Source organism: Tupaia chinensis, unplaced genomic scaffold, assembly GCF_000334495.1.
Source record: "Tupaia chinensis unplaced genomic scaffold, TupChi_1.0 Scaffold000257_1, whole genome shotgun sequence".
Classification (NCBI taxonomy): domain Eukaryota; kingdom Metazoa; phylum Chordata; class Mammalia; order Scandentia; family Tupaiidae; genus Tupaia; species Tupaia belangeri.
In genome coordinates this window covers 2,867,467-2,891,237 of record NW_006159737.1, presented here as the reverse complement: position 1 = coordinate 2,891,237, position 23,771 = coordinate 2,867,467, and the positions used below count along the sequence as shown (strand labels likewise).

The 23,771-nt window shown below is 37.3% G+C and overlaps 1 protein-coding gene across 19 annotated transcripts in view; it reads right to left on the bottom strand.

The window, feature by feature from the left end:
* CADPS2 (calcium dependent secretion activator 2) overlaps nucleotides 1-23,771 on the bottom strand; it is a 450,101-nt gene that overhangs the window by 350,575 nt on the left and 75,755 nt on the right. For all 19 annotated transcript variants that reach the window (XM_027772143.1, XM_027772145.1, XM_027772150.1 and 16 more), the window contains exon 3: nucleotides 8,764-8,844. In XM_027772143.1, the coding sequence (XP_027627944.1) occupies nucleotides 8,764-8,844 (81 nt within the window). The remainder of the gene's footprint in view (nucleotides 1-8,763; nucleotides 8,845-23,771) is intronic.

Here is a 23,771-nt window from a genome sequence, read left to right as displayed (position 1 = left end):
CTTCCGATGACCCAGGACTCCGTTCAACTTACTGTTTACTACTGATTAAAGGTTTGAGATGGTGGAGTTACATATCACTTGGTAGAATTTTGTTTGGAAAAAAAAAATGCAAATAATGTTTTTCTGGTGAGTAAGATAATCCAACAATTAGTTATAATCTGTGTTAAAAATTAACCAGCTTTGTTTCTAATCCACAAATTTTAATGTCCCCAAACATCAACTTTCTTAAATGCTCTTTGGATGTTTTTAACATCTAACTGGTTTATTTACTAATCATGTATTGAGCAAAATCTTGCTTGTGTCCATTCTATTTGGAAGAAAGTAATAATTTTGCCTTTTTAAAAATTACATTTTAATTAAGTGAAAGACAAATATGTTACAAAATTGAAAGTTCTAAGGCACTAATTTTTCTTTTAAAAATCCCAAGGTACTTTTTAATGTAAAACCTAGTATTGACACATATTTTAAAATTTGCTTAGTTTTAGCTAAAAATACTTCATTCACTATCTTCTGTCAAAAAGGAAACAAGTAGACATTACCAAAATTGACTATTTTATCAGTATTTTCAAATTTTTTAAGGGATAGACAATGTTAGAATTGTTTTCTCTGAAAAAAATTCACAACTCTGTTTTTAAAGCTTTTATGTTTACTGAAAATTATTTTATCAACTTAGTCTGTTTTTGTTGCCTCTTTCTTAGAAAGAAAACTGACTATACATCAAATATGTATACATGCTCAAGTCAGATCTTTTATATTAGAATTGAATCAGAAATGTTTTCTATAGTAGTTGTTTATCTGTGAATTGCTCCTATAAACCAGTTTATTTATTTTTTAAGAGAATTATTTAATTTTATTTATTTTCATTTTAATTTGTTCACCAGAGAAAGACAGATGGGGGGTGGGGGAGAAGAACAAAACAAACTACCAGGCCCAGGACTTAAACCATAGTCAGCTATGTAAGGAGTTCAGTGCTCCAACTACCACACTTTCTGTTGTCCCCTAAATCACAGTTTAAATGTTCTAACTTATTCTTCTGGATAGCACATCTCAACAGTGGATGTAACACATGATATAGATAAAAATAATGTTTGTTTCCCAAAAAATCCTTACTTGTCAAACTTAGTAATCTTTTCTTAAGTGCTCTTAGTAGTCCATTAGATGAAATCTGAGGTTCATATCAAGGCATAGTTTCTCCAAGCTAATCATTGCTCCATTTCCTATCCGTATCTTATTTTATATTCTAATCTCAGGATCTTGGCATCAAGCAAACTATTGGTAGTAAAGCTGATCCCAGACACCACTAAAATGATAAAATATTTACATTTTTGCTCTAAAGTAGAATCAATTCTTACCATGTTGGTATTCTCTCCCTTTTCAATTCAAAATGCACTTGAGTGAGAGAAAAAGAAGTGAGTCCTATAAATGATTGAGGAATTCTGCATAGCTCTAACTTTCTCATGACTAAAACAGCACGTGAAGATTCAGTCAGTCAAGGTGTTTACTGAGTATCTGCTATCTTTTCTGCTCCAGGCCTTTGGGATGTAACAATAAAGATAAGGGACAAAAATACTTTGGTGTCATGAACCTAGAGTTTACTGTGAGAAGACAGACATAATAAATAAGAAAGTCTTTTCAGGAGACCAGTAGATGGTGGAATGGTTATGTCGCTGGACTCTCACATGGCCTACCACAATTCAAGTCCCAGACCTGGTAACTTAAAACTCATGCTGGGCACATGTGGGTGCATGCCAAAATCATAAGAGGAGAACCCAGAAGAAATTTCAGCATGGCCATTCCCCCCTGGGGATGATTTCTCACTTTCTGTCTTTGTTTCTGTCTGGAGGAGTCCGACCCGGCGGGGCCCCAGAATCTGTTTGAGCTGCCCAACCTTTGAGCACAGCTTGGGTCGACTCAGCATGTTGGCAAGGCCGCTTGCTGTATGCTTCGGAGACTGCAGTAGCCTTGCTGGGAAGCAACCCCCCTCTGACTTCCTGATATACTACTATAAAAGAATTGCATAGCTCTATCATACATCTTGAGTATGTGATAAGATTTCCCAAAAGTCCCCCAACTGCTCCCCTTTGCCCTGACCACCTACTGTTAATTATAATGCTTCATTTCTGCGGTCACAATGGAGGGTGTGCTGAAGTTCCATGTAGGCAGAAATCTTCTTGACCTTTGGAAGGCCCTTCAAGACACATTTAACATAAGCTTAAAAATAACCTTTTAGGCTGAAACTGGCCCAGGGCACTCCCACCCCATGATAACTAATGTTCTAAGAAAATACGTAACAGTGGCACCACAGGCACAATGGAATGCTTAGGTATACCACAGACCCATTTTGAAGTTCTTCATTAACTTGTTAGCCACTTTACGGCCAGTTGAAAAAGCTGCTTAAAGTATCCCCGCCCTCACCAAGTGAACAATAGCTTTACCCCTTTAGAACAGATAAATATATTAGGATTCCTTGAATTAAGTTTTAGATCCCTATAAAATTATATAAGTATCATTATTGAGATCCCTAAGAACAAATACCTATACTTGAGATTTTCTTTTCTTAGCATCGTGCTTAGTAATCACAAGATGGCTGCAACCAAGCATTGGCTGATAATTATCTCTGCTTGCTGGAGCTGCTTTCCCAAAACTGCATTCCATGAAGTTCTTGAAGACCTGCCTACATCAAACAAACAATTGCTAAACTGTAATAGACCCGGCCTTAATCCAACCCTGAACGGAATCTATGTTCCCTATTGTTAAAACTTTATGAACTGATAATTAGAACACGTAGCCCCTCACCCATTTACTTGCATGTATCACATTTTCAATAAAAAGGCATGATAATTCCTAGCAGTTGTCACTCTACAGAGAGCAATCTCTGGGGGGTGTCCGACTGAGGACATGCATGAAAAAGGCACTGAAGCCTCAGTCTTTCCTTCCTGCACTGCCTCCGACAAGATAACCCACCCCCACCAAGGCTGGACCCCAGCATCTGTCTCTCTAACAAAGTACACATGCCCTATAGCAAAAATGCAAGTATAAAAAATCTAAAATCTAAAAAGATAAAATAAAATAAAGAAAGTAAGTCTCTTCAAATACTAGAAAGTGGTAAGTTCCTTTTTTTTTGGGGGGGGGAGGTTTTTCCTATAAGGCACCTGTGCTCACCAGAAAGACAGAGACAGACAGAGAGACAGAAAGCAAGAAATCAACCCCCAGGGGTATGGCCATGCCACGATCCCTTCTCCATTCTCCTCTGGGGATTTTGGGCACACACTCACATGTGCCCGGCATGAGTTTAAGCCACTGGGTCCAGGACTCTAACATGGGAGTCCAGTGACACAGCCATTACGAACTGCTGGTCCCAAAAGTGGTAAGTTCTAATGAGGAAAAAGCATGTGGCTCAGATGTAGAGTAAGTGGAAAAAAGTGACTGTAACTTTCAATAGGAGAGTCAAGGAAGGTATAACAGATAACCTTTGAGAATAAAAGAGGATGAGGAAGACCCATGATGAACTTTCCAAGTCATTTTGGACAGATTATGGTCCCATCAGTTGTTTGGTCAAACATTAATCTAAATGTTGCTGTGAAGATATTTTCCAGATGTGATTAACATTCACAATCGGTAGACTGTGGGTAGATCAGACTGCTCTCCAATACATGAGTTGCTTCATTCAATCCACCATTAAGGTGAAAGCCTTAAGAGCAAAGACAGATTTCTTAAAGCACCAGAGGGTGAAAGAAAGGGAATGAAGGGAAAGAAAGAAAGTAAAACATTTTTAAAACACAAAATAGAAATTGTCTGTTGCAGATAATATGTTTTGTAATATTTTGGATTAAGTCAATATACAGTGCATCCAGGATGGGAAAATTCATTTTGTATGTGTAAAGATATATAGTGAATGAATGTAAAATAAATAAAAAATAATTAAAAAGTTTTTTTTTTTTTTTTTTTTTTTTTTTTTAAAAGCAGCATCAGTTTCACCTCAAGACTGTAACACAGAAACTCCACCCATGTTTCCTGACTGCTGAGCTGCCCTGTAGATCTCGGACTCTAGACTCTTATTGGAATTTCCCATCTGCCAGCTTGCTTTATAGGTTTTGGACTTTCCAACTCTCACAAGCATAGAAGCCAATTCTTTGAAATGAATCAGTCAGTTCTCTCTCTTTCCAACAAACTCTCTTTCTCCACATACACATATGTATGCATACAGTGCATGTATACAAAGGTCCACAAAAAGTTCATGGTAGATAAATATTATGAAAATCTGCATGAATTTCGGAATTTTTTTTTTTAACCAAAATAAACTCACACTTTGATTTAACTTTTCCCACGAACTTTTGGAAGTTTCCTTGTATACACTATCAATTTCATTATGTCTATATACAGTTGATCCTTGGACAATGCAGAAGATAAGAGTGTCAATCCCCATGATGTCATAAATCCATATATGACTTTTGACTCCTCCAAAATTACCTACAATTAGCCTACTGTTGACTGGAAGCCTTACCAATAATATAATTAATGCATATTCTGTATATATATTATATGCTGCATTCTTCCAATTAAGCTAGAGAAAAAATGCTATTAGGAAAATCATAAGAAAAAGAAAATACATATACAGTACTGCATTGTATTCACCAATTTATTTATTGAAAAAACATTCTATGTGTAAGTTAGCCCACACAGTTCAAACTCACATTGTTCAAGGGTCAAATGTAGGTATTTATTATATCTATTTATTGACTACCTAGCTATCTATCCCTTTGATGTCCAGTTCTGTGACTCTGGAGAACCTAATATAGGAAGTAAGTCACATGAACATCAGCAGATGATCACTGCAAGCAGGGGTAAAGGTCATGGCAAAAACTCTGAGGCCAAAAGGGGTAAAAAGGGCAAAGAGGTCACCATAGCTGATGTGGACTGAGCAAAAGTGAAGCATTCAGTGAAGGACAAAGTCAAATTAACAAAGACCAGATCACAAAGGACTCCGAAATTCACAGCAGAAACTTTGTGTTTTGCTCTCAGCGCCATGGGGAATCATCAGCTCTGTGTCGATAGAAGAAAGGCAGGAAGGTGGGAGACCAACTGAAAAGGCAGAAATGAGTATCCAGGTGAGAGGCAATGATGATCAGACCAGAGTGGAAGTGGGAGGATGGCAACAACTGTCACATTTGGAAATATTTTGAAGGAAAGGACAAAAGGATTTTATATTAAATTTTGCATGAGGTATGAGATAAAAAAAAAAGGAGTCAAAGATGATTCAAAGTTTTTTGACCTGAGTAACTGGAAAGAGAATATTGTCAAAAACTAGTCTGGCCTGAACAACTGACTAAAAATAGTAGCCATCTCACTCTCTTCTATAATTTTGATCCAATTTTGTCTGATCTATTTTGTAATAGCATTAATTACCTCCTATAATTCAGTTATTTGGCATGTGTAATGCTTATCATAGGACTCTCCCAAATAAAATGTAAACTCCACCAAGGCATGGTAGGTATCTGTGTCTTGTTTCATCCCAAGACAACTACATTTGCCTAGATTATCCCAAGTGCCTAAGACGGCACTTGTCTACATTAGTAGGTATTCAATAAATATTTGTTCAATGAATGTAGAAAAATTGAGACTTGGGGCCAGCAGGTGGTGTGGTTAAGGCACTGGACTCCTACAGGGGCAACTGCAGTTCAAGTCCTGGACCTGGTGGCTTGCTTTCTCACTTTCCCTCTTTCTTTCTCAATGAGCGCATGTGCTCTATTGCACACATAAAAAATAAAAATAGTGATAAAATAATTAATAAAAATTGATACTTGAATATATTAACTTCTTGTATATCTACAACATAGATGGATTTGACTCCAGTCCTTTCTGTGCTCATATCTACATTTTCCCCACTATTTTCACATTATCCCTCGGTTAAAATATTAATGTCAAGATTTCTATGCCTTGAAAAAGAGATTTCTGCCCAGTTATCATATTGCTATTATATTCTGCTGTTTTGTGAAAGGTGTAAGAGGTTGTTTCTGATTGCCAACTAGTAAAAAAACATATTTCTGGATGTATCAGACTCTAGAGGCAATAGGATGGAAGAGTATGAGCTCAGGCTCTAGAGTGGATGCATAAGTTTGAGGCCTGCCTCAGCCACATACTTGTTATGTACTCTTGATGAAGTCAGTAATCTTCTGTAAGCCTCAATCTCCTTGTCTGTAAAATTAAATTCATGATATCATCCACCCTCATGGGTTCATAGGATTATTGTAGGGATATAATGCAATGTGTTCAGGAAACTGTAATTAGCCTTATAAATATTTTACTAAGATGGCTTCAGTTTTGGTGAAATTGACATAAAAAGCAATTAAACCTCTTTTTTCTTCTATGTTAGTATTTTTACCAAAAGGTAGCTTATTTTTAGAGTTTTTTTTTTTCTCCATCAGCTTTACTGATTTTTTCCATATTTCTTCCACTTTAGCAACATCTCTGATGAAACTACTGGGGTCCCCTCAAGAGAAGCTTTCATGTGTTCCATCCCTAATTTTGCTTTTTCTTTTTTTTAAAGGTTTATTTATTAATTTATTATTAGAGATTTTTGCTATAGGGTGTATGCACTCACCAAAGAGAGACAAACAGAAAGTGATAAATCACACCCCAGAGGGATGGCCATGCCACAATCTATTCTCCTCTTGGGATTTTGGGCATATATGCACATGCACCTGGCATGATTTTCAAGCCTCCAGGTCTGGGACTCAAACTGTGGTAGATCATGTAGGAATCCAGTGCCTTAACCACCACACCACCTGCTCACCCCTGATTTGCTCTTCAGAGTCAGCTTAGGGGTTATTAACATGTACTCTTCTCAGACATGAACTTGAGAATATATCAAGGCTTTCCTGCCTGTCTTACGACTCTCCAGAAATAATTTATTATTTTTATTATTTTATTTATTACTATTTTTAAAATTTGCTATAGTCACATATGCTCACCAGAGACAGACAGACAGACACACACACACACATACACAGAGAGAGAGAGAGAGAGACAGAGAGAGAGAGAGACAGAGAGAGAGAGAGAGAGAGAGAGAGGTGAGAAATCTAACCACCTACTTCAGGACTCGAAACACCATTCCAGAAAATCATTTAAACTTTATACCACATCATTAAATATTCAGCCAAGCCCACAGAGGACCAAGTTTAACTCATGTCAACGTCCACAGTCTCACAGACTGTACAGCTATAATCCTTATACAAGCAACCTAACGCATGCTAAGCACCTGTCAGTCCAGTGAGTTTCACACTGTCAGGCACATCTACGTGTCTGAATTCTCTCTCAGCCTAAGGTCTTTAAGAAAAGCAAATGCTTTTCCCAACAGGTTCAATACAAAGTAGGGTTTTGGAACAAGCATTTCTTTTTCTCTCAAGTTTCCAAAGCTCAAAGCATTTTATTTATATACTATGAACTCCACATCTGAATCTCTAGAATGATGTGATGTCCCCTAGATATCCAGAGGACAACAATAAGGCATGCTGTCCTTTCAACCACTGCCCTCTGAGCACATGTAACCCTTAACACCTATTTCATAGTGCCCATGCCTTCACTCATCTGGGCTTCCTCTTACATTCCTGGGTTGGTCTTCACAACCTACTGTCATTCCTGTTGGCCAGTTTCTCCCAATATTTCTCTATGTGTAATTTCTCAATCTTCTCAACTTTGTAATTTCTTGATCTTCTCTAATTTGTAATTTATAAGGGTGTCAAGAAAGTCATGATGTATTTTTCTAAGTTTTTCTATGAAAATAGGCATCATAACTTTTCTGATGACTCAATAATAAACATTTAGGTTAATAGTGTAACATCCTTAAGACATACATATTTATTAGTGTAAATGTTTTTTTTTTTTGCAAAAGCACAAAGATAATTTAATCATTAAAATCAGTATGAGATGTATCTTCTTGAGTGCTAGGAAAACTCACTTTCTTGATTTGAGTAGGTGGCTACATAGGCTGTACTCACATGCATATTAATGTATAATGCTATCTAAGAGAAAGACTATCTATCAGCTTTTCAAAGTTTTGCTTAGCAGAAAAGGGAGAAAATCTTAATCTTAGATCAATCAACAGCAGAACTGAAATCCTATTGGGAAAGATGAACATTTTTATAGCACTGAAGTAAATTAACCATCAATTCACTAAAGGATGATTTAGACAATTAAATTCCAGTCTCTCTGAAAGTCTTAAGTATTAAAAAACAAACAAACTCATGGCTTCCATTTGAAATTTATTTCTGTTCACAGAAACACGGTGATTGCACAAATAAAATGATCACAATATTGTATGAAATACATGTTTTCTCCCATATGCTATACTAGATCCTTCAAATTACAGTTTTCATGTATTTAATCATTCAATAAAATGTTAGCTGACACCACTCTGTGCCAAGAATTGTTTTGAATGCTTTGGAATATATTATATGATTTCACAGACAGGGAATTTTTCTTCCTGATTATAGTTTGCTTAGTGCAACATTAAAACCCTTTCAGATATTGCAGTTTGATAAATTTAATAAGTATTTCACACATTAAGGATTGATATGTAAAATGGATAATATGTTCTAGTTAGATAATATACATTCAGATATTTGAGATTAAGAGATATACACGCAGAGAAGAAACGATAAACATTATGCTGGTTTTCTTTACCTGTATGAAACATTTTTTGAGCTCACAGAAATCGAGACAAGGAAACAAATGCAGGTCACCATGTCCAATTTAACAATTTACCTTTGCCATTTTCTCTGCCAATTGTAGCCGACCATCAAGTTCCCTTCTGATCTGGGCTGCTTGCTCATCTGCATTATCCAGCTAACAAATAAAACAGAAATTACACACATGTCATTATTTATTGACAATGATCTATAGATTAAAGCAAAATGAAATAACTGAAATGTTTAATAAATTCTCTTGGCTACTGCTATGGTTTAGAACTTGATATGTATTGTCTGTACTGGAAAGGTACTAAGAGAAAACTAAATTCCTTCATGGTGTCCCAGGTAAGGCCTAGTGGGTGGTGATTGGTTTACAGTGATTGCATCTTGGAGGCTCGTGTGTGCTCTCTCTCGCTCGCTCTCTCTTTCTCTCTCCACTTGCCCTCCCTCCTCTGTGCTCTGTCAGTCATGCTCCAGTCCTAGAACTTTGGACTTGCCAGTCAACAGAATTATGAGTTTGTAAATAAACTTATATTTTACTTATAAAAGTATCCAGGCTCAGAAATTTCTGTTAGCAATGCAAAAACAGACTGAGACAACTACCTATTGCAAAGAGAACAAAGGAGGTTGTTTAATTAGGCTGGTAGCCCAACTGAATTTCTTAGATATGTTTTCACTGGGTTCTAGTCACAAAAAAAGTTCTACATCTCTAGAATTTAATGGCTTGGTTTACCAAGGAATCCATTTATAAGGCTTGGCCCAACAAGTCCACACAACTCTCAACCAGAAGTCCTTGTTTGCTTGAGGTTTCATTAAATTTTTACTGGTTATTCGGTCCATCCTTCTGTCCTAATTCCAGATAAACAAACTTCTTTTGTCCTTTTAGATTTCCTTCGTACATTTCTAGTGGCAAGATACTGACTAACATTTCACTTCTTTCTTTGTATTTTTGCAAAATATTCCCTTTATTTTAATAATAATTTTATATCAGTGCTTAACTATAACATACAATTTGATTGATTGCTATAACTCTCTACCATTTAAGTATTCATATACCCTTCATTCTAGAACCAATGGACTCATATTACAAAATCCTTCCACTCTTTTACAGACTAGCACATTAGAATTCTATTCCCTTGTTCTAAATTAGATTGAAAGCAAAAAAAGTATGCTATCATCATTTTTTTAGACAACCTCCATTTACATGGAAAATTACTTTCTCTGCACTGAAGAAATCTTTAACTTACTTTTTCTGCTTTTTAAAAAAGATATTTTGCCTTAGGTGTGTACGCTAGCCAGAGAGAGATGGAGACAGAGAGAAAGAATGTGAGAAATTACTTATCACTGTGGATGGCCATGTTATAATCCCTTCTCTTCCATCCTCCTCCTGGGATTTTGGACACACAGCACCCTCACCTGGCATGATTTTCAAGCCGCAGGGTCCAGGACTTGAACCATAGTCAGCCATGTGGGAGTCTAGTGCCTTAATCACTACATTAAATGGTGACCCCAAACCTTAACTTTCTATAACTTGTTTTAACTTTCATTATGATGTTTCCTCCAATTACTTCTTCCACTTTTCCTTTATTAGTTCATTATAAACAATGCTAAATTGAGGATGCTAAATTTCTCTTGCCTTTAATTCCTTCCGCACTCTCATTCCCATCATTAAGAAGTCAGGACCATACCACAATCATACTTTAGAAAAGGTCTATGTAAACACTGAATTAGTACTGAGTATGACATCAAATGCCCAAGAAAATACAGAATAATATGCCCATTTTCTGATTAACTACAAACTGACCGTGTTACATTTTTGGAAAGTTCCCCCTGCAAAAAAAAAAACCACAAAAAAACAAAAACAAAAACAAAAAACTAACAACAAAAAGAATAAAATAAAATAAAAAATGACCCAATGTCCTGAAAAAGATGAGTAGAAGCAAACCAGGTTAATAAGATGGTGGTTTAAAAGTTTATATGAAGAGTCAAGAAAGGATAAGATGTTCTAGTAAGAGCACACCAAAGGTATGGAAGTGAGGAAGTGAGATTAGACACAGGTGGTTTTGGAAATGGCATACTAAAAGAGGTGGCACAGGAGGGAGAAATGGGGCTATGTCATAAGCTACTCTGTTTATAAAAAACACATAATTTCTGATTTATATATAAAGTTGTACATTCCCTCAATGGTAATGTTTTACTAAATTATAGTCAAATCACAACCAGGGTATTGGCTTTGGTACAATAATTTATCTCATTTAGATTTCCTTGGTTTTATGGATACTAATTTGAGTGTATTACATTCTATATAATTCATAAGCTACGCACGTTCACGAATCCACCACCACAGTCAAGACCAGTTCCAATACCATAAAGATCCCTCATAGGGCCCTTTTAAACCCACATTGCTCTCCCTCCAGTCAGTAATGTGCCTCACTTTACGCAATGCTTAAAAGTAATTTCTACTAAGGTAAACAGGATTTTCTCTTTTTTACTATTCTTTAAAATTTATGGTAGAGCATATGTGAGAGAGACCTTCAATAAGATTTTATCAGATCCTGACTTCCCCTTGCAAGTCCTCCAATCTATTAGGATCTTGGGCTCAACTGGCTTGTTTTTCAGGCTGATGTAGGGATCCTAATCTGTAGTGGGTCACATGACTTTCAGAAGTGCAGTTCAGTTTGCTATCAGCTGTACCTGGATCAAGATGTTCTTTGCACTTCCATTATGAGATGGGTATGTGCTCCCACGAGAAATTAACATTCATACACCCAGGAGAGCATCAGGTCTGGGGTCACCCCTAGTTTCTATTACACAGAGTATTTTTGCTACTTTAATTATCAAACTATTTCACTGACTTGACAAATATTTAATACAGAAAATGCATTTTAATTTTCCTCCTCTTCATGACACAGAGATTACATCAAGAATCCTCTAGGCTAGAGAATTAAAAAAATAATTTTGTAATTTTATTATTATTATTATTTAAAACTTTGCTATAGGAAACATGTGCTCAGAGAGAGAGAGAGAGAGAAAGAGAGAGAGGGAAAGTGAGAAAGCAAGCTGCCAGGTCTGGGACTCAAACCATGGTCAGCATGTGGGAGTCCAGCACATTGACCACCACACCACCTGTTGTCTCCAGGAGAAGTCTTAACTTGAGACCGTTAGGATTCTGAGAACCTATTCAAATTGGGAAAAATATCGTAGAGACAAGGACCTGTAAGTATTGCATAGTTTATCTGAGATCTCAAAAAGGCAGTTAACTCAAGAGAGGTAAAAAAATCACAATTCCAGGATAATCTTCTCTAGAATAGCTTCTATTTTTTTCTTCTGTTAAAGGCCTTATAGTTTGGAATAAAATCCATGGAAAATGGCTGTCTTGGTCCTGCAAATCATCAAACTCATGTTACAGAGATTTGCTCTAATAAACATTTGTCTAAAGGAATAATAAGATACTGGCTTTTAACAATGTTGACCTGAATGGCCCAAGATCACCTTATTGACTACATTTTTTCTACGCATATTATACGGCAAGCCCTACTTCAATAGCTAAAGAGTTATGGTTCTCTAGGAGTTTATACTTTAAACAAATACAGTAAAAATAATAGATAAAATAAAATACAACTGCCACAAGAAAGCTATTAACCAACTGCTGTAGGGATTCAGCCATAAAAGATGTTTTCCTTGTTTGGCAGTATTCAGAACGAACTTGCAAAGATGGAGCTATTAATAACAAAGTAGAGAATATGATGACCTAACAAAACAGTCTATTAGTCACGACTTGCCAATCTCAAATACTAGGCTCTCCTTGCCCAAGTCCTTGTTTTGCATAGAAGCAGCTCTCAAAAAAGGGAAGGTCTTGTAAATCTGCCTGTAATATCTTCCTTCACAGAAGTCTTAGGAAGGACTGGAAACCTAAGAAGGCCAGCTTTCTTACAGTTAAGAAAGTATTAAATAATGTATAAAAATATAACTAAGTTTCACCCAACAGTTCTGTATTATAACTTGTGACATCAGTCTTCTAATGCTTTAAAACCTGCAGACATCAAACACTTAGGTTCATTAAAGTTGTTCATATCTCAAAGAAAAAAGATTTCTTAAAAAATGCTTTTATAGTACTTCTGATTAATCTATTTTCTAGAACCAGGATAATTGCTCTTATATTGCCAATCACTAAAAGAGAAGATTAATAGCTGTGTTCTTCCATAATCATGCTTTGTATATGTTAACCCTAGTCAATTATGCCTTTCTTTCTACTACTGAAGAAAAGCAATTATAGCATGCTCTTTTTAAATGAACTGTATTCTTTCATTTTCTTGTAATATCATTACACTTTGGTATGAACAATACAGTAGTAAAGACCAGGGTTAGCACTATTATGTAAACTTGGTGTTTTCTCTGGGTTTAATTCCAAGTTGCTCCATTATAATTATATTACCTATATATCTGACTATTTACAGATAATATATCCTGAGAAATAAGTGGTATAAACCTAGTGCTGATTCCAAAGGAACGCATTACTCAACACTCTGTCATTTATCAGACGTTTTCTAGTGGCTCAGTGTTTGATTTGTTTCACAATGCCAATATGCATGGATCTTGCAAAAGAGAAAAGCCCTTTGCAAATGCTCAGAACACTGATCAAAATGTTAAGTATTACAAATTAGTTTACTTTATCAATAAGTTTGTTAATTCTCTACTGTCCCTTGAATTAAAAACTTTTGTGTCTATCATATTTTCATTATTGACCAACTGACTCTTCTTGAGTCCTCTCTTCGCCCCCTACTTTCTCAGTCCACAGACATGCTTAGCCTCATCATTCTGGACTTCGGGACGACTATGGGCATTTCTCACTCTAATGCCATAAGGTGGCACACAGGCCTGGTATCACTCCTGCGCTCCAGCTCTATGCTCACAATTGAAGGAAGGTCTCCCTTTCAGGAATCTCACAATGACCTCAAATTAAAATTGAACTGACCTTCTTTACTACTCTCACTTCACCATGATTGTCCTATTTCTACATATGACTTCTACTACCTTTGATCAGGCTGAAATTTCAGAGAGTGGAGAGAGAGAAGAATGTAAAAGAGGAGGAAGAGAACAAAAAAGAAAGGAGGGAGGGAGGAGGAAAGAACAGAAGGAGCAAAAGAATAATAAATGATTATAAAATGGTGCCAAGTACCTTACCCAGCATTCATGGACTCCAATATTTTGTACCAACCTACCTTTATATATAACCTCTTAGATGACTGCATTATCTGCCCATGTACTCGCTGTTTACCAAATACGCCACATTTTTATTGGGTCATTGAGAAAGTCATGGTGTATTTTTCTATGTAAAAATGTATCACGGCTTTTCAATAATTCAATAGAATCACATTGTTTTCTATGTTTCTCCTATCTAGGCTGCTCGTCTTTCCTACCTCCAATGCCAAGATTGATTTCTAAATCTTCTGAGAAAGGTTTAAATTAATTATTTAGCAATAAAGCATATACTACCTGATGACATACTTTTCATAACTGTCTTACTATTGTTGAATTCTCAGGTGTTTTTGACCTCTAACTCAAAGTAGAATCAAAAACAAAAATCACTAGATTTCTCTTTCTTTTATCAATAAGAATTAGCTAATAACTACAAGGTAACTAATGTTCTCTTTATAATTTCATATAAGGGAAAGAACATATGGAAATGATTTGCCAAGTCTCAAGAGCATCACATTCTCAGTATGATGTTACATATGAATCAGGTAGCATTCTGTCTGTTAGATAAGAAGCTTTAAAAAAACCCTCCCTTATATCTACCTTCTAAATTATGCATAAAAATTCTGACTCAGAAATAGCAGTTCTGCCATGGGTACTTGTAGAACAGATCTGAGCATCTTAAAAATGCATTTCCCAAACCACATTTTGCTTTGAATACTTAAAACAGGGAAAAGATGAATGAGTTAATTAGATATAAAATTACCCTATGTGAACTGAACTAAACTATATTAAATAATGGATCAAAATGTTCAAAAGCAAGAACATAAGAAATTTAACCTCAAACATAAAACCATGGGACCTCAATAGCCTAGAGAATATGGATACACACACACACACACACACACACACACTCAAATAAAAGGGTAGATATAAGTTGACAAATTTTGCACAACATAAAATTGTCTTTAGTAGTACTTCCTTTGGTATTAACATTTCATCTTCTGGACAAAAGTAATATCCAAATATTTTAAAGCAAATATTTACTAACTATAGTCATCTCAATAAAATAGTGGAATATATATTCACATTAATAATGAAATAACATTGGGATCAAGAGATTTTATCACTGAACAAAATAACACAGACACAATCTATTTCCTGGGACTTTCCCAGCATAGACTGGAACTCGGGGTTCATCATGACTAATAAGAACTAAATTTATACAGCACTTAACTATATACCAGGAGCTGTTCTAAATTTTTTATAAATATTATCTCTTTAAACCACAGAGCAACCCTATGGAATAGATTTTATCATTGTCCCCATTAGTAATGAAAATCTGAAGCACAGGTTGGTTTAAGCAACTTTCCCATAATCATAGATGTCATAAGAGATAGGCCCAAGGTTTGAATTCTGCAATTTGGCACCCGTGTTCAACTTTATCACTACCTTCTTCTTAATCACATCTTTTGTCCTTTCGGTAATTCTCTACACATCAGTGGCCACAATAGGAAAAACAGTAAGTGTTACTGCACAACTAATGGTGCAAAGATTAATGGACATTTATCCCCGCTCAAGCTGTTACGATGCCGTGGGGAGGGCAGACGTGGTATAGCACTAATGCTATGTTCCATGAGACTGACCCACATCGAAAAGCTCTGGGGTTGTGTTTGGAGATCTTCCTGAGCACACTGGGTATGCCAGTGCCCGTTATCTGAACCTGGGGTAGATCTGGGCAGGAAAATGCTATAAGGACTGCCTGTCTCTCTAGTTCTCTGTCTCTTTCTCCTGGAGGTGAGAAAGGAAATAAAGAGTGGCAAGGCATCTGAAGTAAGTCAGGACTTGAGAATTATGCGGTCTTGGAATATTAGCTATGTTTACTAGGATTTTATTTCTTTTATGGACATTAGAAGATGCTCTCACTCTGGCTGGAGCTTCTTGGCCTGCAAACTAACTTAGATAATATGGACTATGCTGTGAAAGACAGTAGCCACAGAAGCCTAAACAGGCCTGCACTCAATGAAACATTAATCAATGGACATCCTTGAGAAAAGTATAAAAAGTGTCTAAGAATGAACTTTAGGTAAAACTGGTCTCAGAAAGATAAATGTATGGAATTTCAGTTATGTCCCCCATAAGCCTGTCTGAAGTCATTGTACAAGGATACTTCTTAACAAAGAATTCACTAACCAGCCAGCATTAAGTCAAAGTACCCTGAGTTGCCCCAGGCTGTTTATTGTAATCCCTTCTCCAGCCTGTAGCTATGCTACTGAAACACATGACATATGAAACTTATAAAAGGCAATAAAAAATCATGCTGTTCTTAAAAACCAATGTTGTGAGTTCCCAGGGGAAAATAAACTTTGGAACCCTCTTTCTTTCCATTTTTTTCCTATGAAAGAACACCCTAAGCTTTGCAATTTTGGAGCACTGATTACAGTGTTCCAAAGTCTTAGGTGGCTCATATTTTAGTTTGAATAAACCGCCTTTGCTTGCTTGACAAGCTCTTATGACACTTCTTCATTTTGGTTATCACAGAAAAGGAAAACAAACAAACAAACAAACAAAAACTTCGAAAGATGTAGTCAAAGTCAAACCAGTGGTGTGAGCGGTTAAGGCAGCTGGATTCCATGAGGCTGACCACCTGGCTTGAATCCTGGCCCCAGTGCCTCGAAAAACATACTGGGTGTGGGACTATACTCAAAATCCTGAATGGTGGGTAAGATAGAGGACAAAGGATTGCAATGTGACCATCCCCCATGGGAGGATGCTTTCTCACTTTCCCTCTGTCTCATGCACCTTCTGGGATTTTCTTTTTTAAATAAAGTAAAAGAGACATAATACATATCTATAATACAAAGTAGAATATGACAGGCTTTGGGGTTATGATGGGAAATTATAAATTTACCCCCTCAATATTTAAAACAACAACAAATGTCTAGAGATAGGCACCCAGAAGGTTTTGTGGAGGAGACAGAATTTATCTTGGATCTTAAAGAACAGAGAAATAGGAATTCCAAGTGAAGAAAATAATATGAAGTAAAATTAAAATCCAAGAAAATAAAAGTATGGATGAGAAACAGGGAGTGATTCATTTTTCCTAGACTACATGGTGTACAAAGATTTATTACATGAGAAAGAACATTGGAGAGGCCAATAGGGCCAAACTGAATAGCATAGCTGTTGAAAGCTTAGCCAAGAGGTCAGAATTTCATTCTGTTGACACAGAGGAGTTATTTTTCTCCTCTATTCAAAGTGGGTTCATGATGAGATCAAGATGATTTTTAATAAGCTGAATCTAGAAGCAAAAATATGTAAGGGATGGAAGAAGGAAACAGGTAAGAGGTTATTGTAATGCTCTTTGAATAAGATAACGAAGTCTCCAGCCACAGCGATGGCTGTGGAAGTGAAACAGGAGTATCTGGGGGGCTAGCCGTGTAGCCTGGTGGTTAATGGAGCCAGATCCCACATGGCCAGCCACAGGGTTCAAGTCCCAGACTTGGACACTTGAAAAACATGCTGGGCACATGTGTATGTGTACCCCAAACCCTGATGGGATGAAGAAATGGAGGAGAAGAGATTATGGCATGACCCTGCTCCAGTGGGGATGCTTCTTCCCTCTCTCTGTCACTCTCTGGCCAATGCACATGCCCTTTTGCCCCCGTCTCCCCAAAAAGGAATAGCAGGTGACACAATACTATGGAGGAAATAGCAGCAAGTCATTTTTTGGGGTGGGGAGCAATAAAGATTGAAGAGTTCATGATTATGAGTCAGCATGATGATCCTGACATTAATAGAAGGAAAACAGGGTTTGATTTAAAAAATGACATTTGAATCTATTGATTTTGAGAAGTTTCATATCCATCTGTTTACCATTGGCTTAACTGATACAGACTAAAATGGGGAGCTGAACTACTTGAACATGGGGGGGCATAGAAAAATGTATATTTTATTGCTGCAAGTATTTTAAGTGACTCTAAAGCAGTGCAACAATCCCTGTAACACCTAATTTCTCAAACTGAACAGGGTAGTGGACCTATCTATACTTTTCAAATGCCATTGCTATTGGTACCAACCTATTTTAAGAGAGTTCACAAACTTTTGGTGATGATTCAGATTTCAATGTAAGCCTTGTTCCTCTGAAAATGTTCATATAACAGAATCATGAAAACACTTTGCAAATGGGAGATGACGTAGTGTTAAACATTTAACAGCCATAGAAGTCTTTCTATCCGCTTGTAAGAACCCGAATTAATCACTGCCACCTATGACGTAAGTAAGATATTACTAAGATAATGATCTGTTGGCTCTGCTCTTTCTAAGGTAATTAAGGCAAATGGAAGCATTTCATGTTTTCTACTCTTGAGCAAAGATTTAGGATATTGTAACCCTGATAATCAACTAAAAGCATTAAATATCACTGGTACTCTTTTGTGAATATACATGAGAACCACTTTCTGTAGCCTTTTCTAATGCTTTCAAAGGTTTTACAAAATGCCCATGTATACATTATATATTCTATAATATACATACATAATTATATACCTGTATATTCTAGATGCTATGTGTGGTATATGTATATACTATATAGCAGAAAAAATAATCTTTGGTTTTGTGACCCAGACATTTTTAGAGGTCAAAAAGTAATAAACAATTAAGAATATAGCCTGATGCTATAAGCCTAGCACATAAAAAGTATCCAATAAATTTTTAAAAATAAATGATTCAATGTACTGTATAGGAGGAATGTCTTGAATATGCAATGTTTTATGTTACTGGTTGATTCTCTGAGGCTTCTTCTGTTCACTCTATTTCCTCACTTCCTTGGTTCTTCTCTTAACCTACCTTAATCGGGTTTGTTCCCCACCACCCACCACAAGGAGTCTATTGTTGTCCAAGTCTACAGTGTCTTCCAACTTGACGAATCCAAAGGTCACTCTGTCATCTTACTTGCCTGGGCAGTATATAGCAAAGACAATCACTCTCCTCTCCTTGAAATGTCTTATTTTGGCTTTGCCAACACCACACTCTGGTTTTTATCCTACTTTCCAGGCTCATTCCCCTCTACATCCTTATGTCTATAGGACTATGTCTTGGTTTCCTTTTCTTCTTGAACTTCAAACTATTTCAAAGTGATCTCACAAGGGGCCAGGCAGTAGTATAGTGGTAACATGACTGGACCCCTATGAGAAAGGTCCTGGGTTCACATCCTCAAGACCATGCTGAGTGTTTGTGGGTGTCCACAGTCCTGGCTGACTGAGGCTGGGCATGGACATGATATGAAGCTCCTGCTGGGTATGCACCTCTCTCTTTCTCTTTCTCATGGAAGAAATAAACATTTTTTTAAAAAAGTATCACAGAATGTCTCATGGCTTAAAATATTAACATTATCTAAATGGTTCCCAACTCTGTACCTGCAATTCTTACCTTTCAAATAGTTCCAGATTTGGATATCCAACCACCTTCTATCCCTACATAGCTATCTAGTATAATTTCAGCATGTATAGAACAGAACTCTTGATCTCCCTCCCATCCCACTGATTTAAAAAAAAAAAATTGCTTCATAAGGAGAGGGAACCACTAAATACCAGAGCCAAGAATAGTACCTGACCCAAGTGGATTCTGTGCTTAAAAAAAGAAAAAAAAAAAAAAAAAGACAAGCTTTAACTGGAGATTCTCCATCATACCAAAGTTTTCAAAGAACTTCCATCAGATAAATAGTGACAGTCCCCACGTTCTGCTAAAATTCCTAGACTTCCTTTTTGTTTCTTGTCAGGAAAGTGGAAGGCCCAGCATTACGAGCCAGGTGAAGGTTGCTGAATATGGGAGCAGCATGGAATGGAACAGGTGGATGTGAAAACAGACTTGTTTTTGAGAGAAAGACTTTTTACTATAGGGTATGTGCACTCAACAGAGACAGACAGAAAGCAAGAAATCACACACACACACCCCACCCCCGGGGAGGATGGCCACACCACAATTCCTTCTCCTCTGTACTCCTCTCAGGATTTTGGGCACACACAATGCGCACATGCACCCAACGTGAGTTTAAGCCACTGGGTCCAGGACTCAAACCATGGACAACTACATGGGAGTCCAGCAATGTAGCCATTATGCCATCTGGTGGACCCTGTGAAAATAAATTGCTAAATGGAGTACAGCAGCTCAACAGACTAAAAAGGTAAAAATAGGTTCGCATGGGAAGATCTAGAGCACGGCAATGAGCAGAACCTTGAGAGATTATTTGAATGATTTGGCGCTCTTTTTTTTTTTAAAAAAAACAACAACAACACTGGCCCATGCCCACAGGTGGAGAGAAGGCAGGGTATGACCATTTGCAATCTCTTCTTCACACCACGTTCTTTCTAAAACATCAATTTCTTCCTGCCATTCATTTCCATATGCAGCCACTCCTTGCTTAACAACCTACCTGGTTAATGACTGCTCAGATTTACAACCAGTTCTCCAGCAGAGAATTCCCTTTCTGTCTGTCTCATTGCCACAGTTGGTTAGTATTCACAACACAAAGCAATCACAATTATAGAAGACTACATATTTCGTTTATATATTTGTATGCTACTATGAACCCACTAGAGTACTCCAAATAAATAAAAGCAATTAAGCCAGATTTATGTTATCATGTTGTGGTGTGCCTTGCCATCTTCTGATGCTTATTTAATGAATGTGTTTTGTATGGATAGAATAACATTATTCTAGTGTGGCATCATGTGATAGCTATGGAAAAACACATACCTGGTGCACCATGACATACCACAGGACATCTGCCTTGAAGTGTCTCACTTACTAACCAATTTGCTTAAGGGCAAAGTCAGAGAAATGGAGCTCAGTCAATGAGTGAGGAGTGGCTGTATTAGTGAGGAGTGGCTGTACCTCAACAGTGCTATCACAAGATCAATTCCAAGCTCACTCATCTAGTACTGTCTGTAGAATGTGCTTTTATTTCTGCGGAAGTAAACACATCACTATATGCTTTAAAAAAATAAAAAGAATTAAGGGGCCAGCAAGTGGCATGGTGGTTAGAGCACTGGACTCCCACATGGCTAACCACAGTTCAAGTCTCAGACCTGGCAGCTTGAAATTCATGCCAGATGTAATGTGCCCAAAGTTCTAGGAGAAGAATGGAGGAGAAGGGTTTGTGGTATGGCCATCCCCTGGGAGGGTGGCTTGTCACTTTCCCTCTCACTGTCTGTATATGTCTCTTCCTGGTGAGGCACATGCCATATGCAAAAACCTGAAAACACACACACACACACACACACACACAAAAACAAAAACAGGAAGCCCAGCTATAGCAGCATGAGAGGCAGGCTGAGGCGACTTGGGAGGCCCAGTTCAATTCTCTGCCTACTCTGAAAGCCAGAGGTGGTAAAAGTACCTGTGGTCCCTGCTACTGGGGAAGCTCAGGAAGGCAGATCAAGACATTGGAGACTCTGTCTAATACAGCACATTACACACACACAGACAAACACACACACTCCTTTGTCTCAAAAAAAATTAAAAAAGGAGCAAAAACTAATCATTATCAATCACTTGGATTTAGATGAACAAAAAGATGATGGAAGGCAGGTCCCAGTTTCCTCCAATGATTTACATTTCTCTGTCTCTTATTTTTATTTTGCATGCCTTGAATGGAGGTGTTCAGAGTGGTTAAAGCCTCATGGTTCCTGAACTTCCATGGGAAAGCCTCCACAGTGACAGGGATAAAAAAACAGCCACTGCCTCATTACAGAGGTCTTTAAATTCCTAGACCTGAAATGCTTACTCACCAATACCAAAAGTTCCAGGAAAATGGAATCATAAACTTGAACACTACTTTGTAACCATTTGAAGAGTCTCACTCATCTCTCACATAGAACTCACTACAGTTCTTGCCGGGGGCGGTGGCGCCCTCACTATGGCAATACAGTTCTTGCGATCTTCACTACTTAAGGAAATTGGAGTTGGGAGCTGTTAAGAGACCAAGATCGCAGTTAACTTTGTTTTGATCCCTGGGTAAATCTGAGTGAGTCACTTTCTTCAATTAATGGAATGAGATTATAAAAGATTAATGATGTTTTTTGGCAGAAAATATTAGGATCTAGATAGCTGTAAAATTAGATTACTTATTCTCTTAAAATACAAGTATAAAAGGAAAAGGAAAAGAATGACGCAAGTAAATATCACACTACACACCCTACTCTTCAGGTTCTGGCCATTGAGGACTGTACTATAATACATCTCTCCACAGCCCGTAAGACCCTTACCTACATCTACAAATGTCCTCACAACCCACAGCCCTAACGCCTCTTCATACTCCAGCCACACTAACACTTGCATTTCCCCCAAACCCATGCCGGTTTGCACCTCCACACTCTGCATGTATTACGAACTTCTCATTTGGGGGAATTTTTCACAAAATAGATTATACTGCCTTTTTCAACCCTACGAAGATAAGCCTGGGATACACTACACCACTATGCACTGAGAACAGTATGTGTAAGTATGTGTGTGTAAACACACACGCACATACATATGCATAGATACAGACCTAGGAAATACCCAGGTCTTATCTGTCTCTGTGCTCCTATCATTTAACACAATGTTTGGAGCATACGATCTATTTTCCCTTCATGATTGGTAGTGAGTAAATGAATTAATTAATCTGAACAAATGTTTGTTTATGTAGTGTTTAAAAATAACCTATTTTTTTTTTCAAATTTGTCAGAATGAACATGTGCTACTGGGGAGAGTTGGGATGGAGGTAAGGGGGTGAGAAAGCATTCCCCGTGGGGAATAATCATGCTGCAATTCCTTCTCCCCCATTTCTCTCACTTTTTGATTTTGGATAAGTAGGTACACATGCCTTCTGTGTTTCTCAAGCTGCCAAGTCCAGGATTAAAAACCATAGAATTGCCAATAATCTTTAAGAAAAACTTATTTTCTGTTTAAGGAAAAATAGCTGATTAACTGTTACCACTTAAGTAACTATTTTCAGGGGCCAGCAGATGGCGTGATGGTTAAGGTGGATGGACTTCCACATGGCCGACTGTGGTTTGAGCTGCAGACCTATTGCTTGTAAATCACACCAGGCACGTGTGCACGTATGCCTGCCCAAATCCTAAAAGGAGAATGGAGAAGGGACTGTAGTGTGGCCATCCCCCTGGGGGAGTGATTTCTCACTTTCCCTCCCTCTGTCCTTCTCTGTCTCTCTCTGGTGAGCACACATACTCTATGGTACAACCTAAAAAAAGAAAAAAGTAATTGCATGTTTACTTTAAATATTTAAAATAGAATTATTCTTACTTAAGACTATAAAATATATAGGTTTAACAGAATCTAACACTGACCCTTTAAAGGACAGCTATATTTACTGGAAATATACTAAATTGCCTTCAGATTATTTTGAAATTAAATTTACTAGTGAAAATAGCATTTTTAATCTATTCCCATTTCTTCTTTAGAAAAAAAAAAAAAACAACTCTTATTTTTCTGAGTGAAACAAGCAGACAAAGAGCAGCACTTCCAACAGGGTCTTGATGCCACAATCAGCCATGGATCATGGACATGTGTGCGCCTGGTGTACTCAGGGTGGACTCTACACATGCACCAGGGTCCCTCCCATGTGGGCCAGCCTTGCGAAGCATCACATTCCACCACTGATCATAGTCCAGCCCCCATTCCTGTTTTATTACTACACAGTTCATTTTTTCGATTTCTAGATACAATTCACACATCATAAAGTTCGCCAATTTAAGGCTACAATCCAATAGCTTTTAGTATGTTTATAGAGCTGTGACACCACCATCACAATTTCAGAGCATTTTCATCACCCAGAAAAGAAACTCCATAATCACTAGTAGTCATTCCCAATTTTCTCTGGATCTC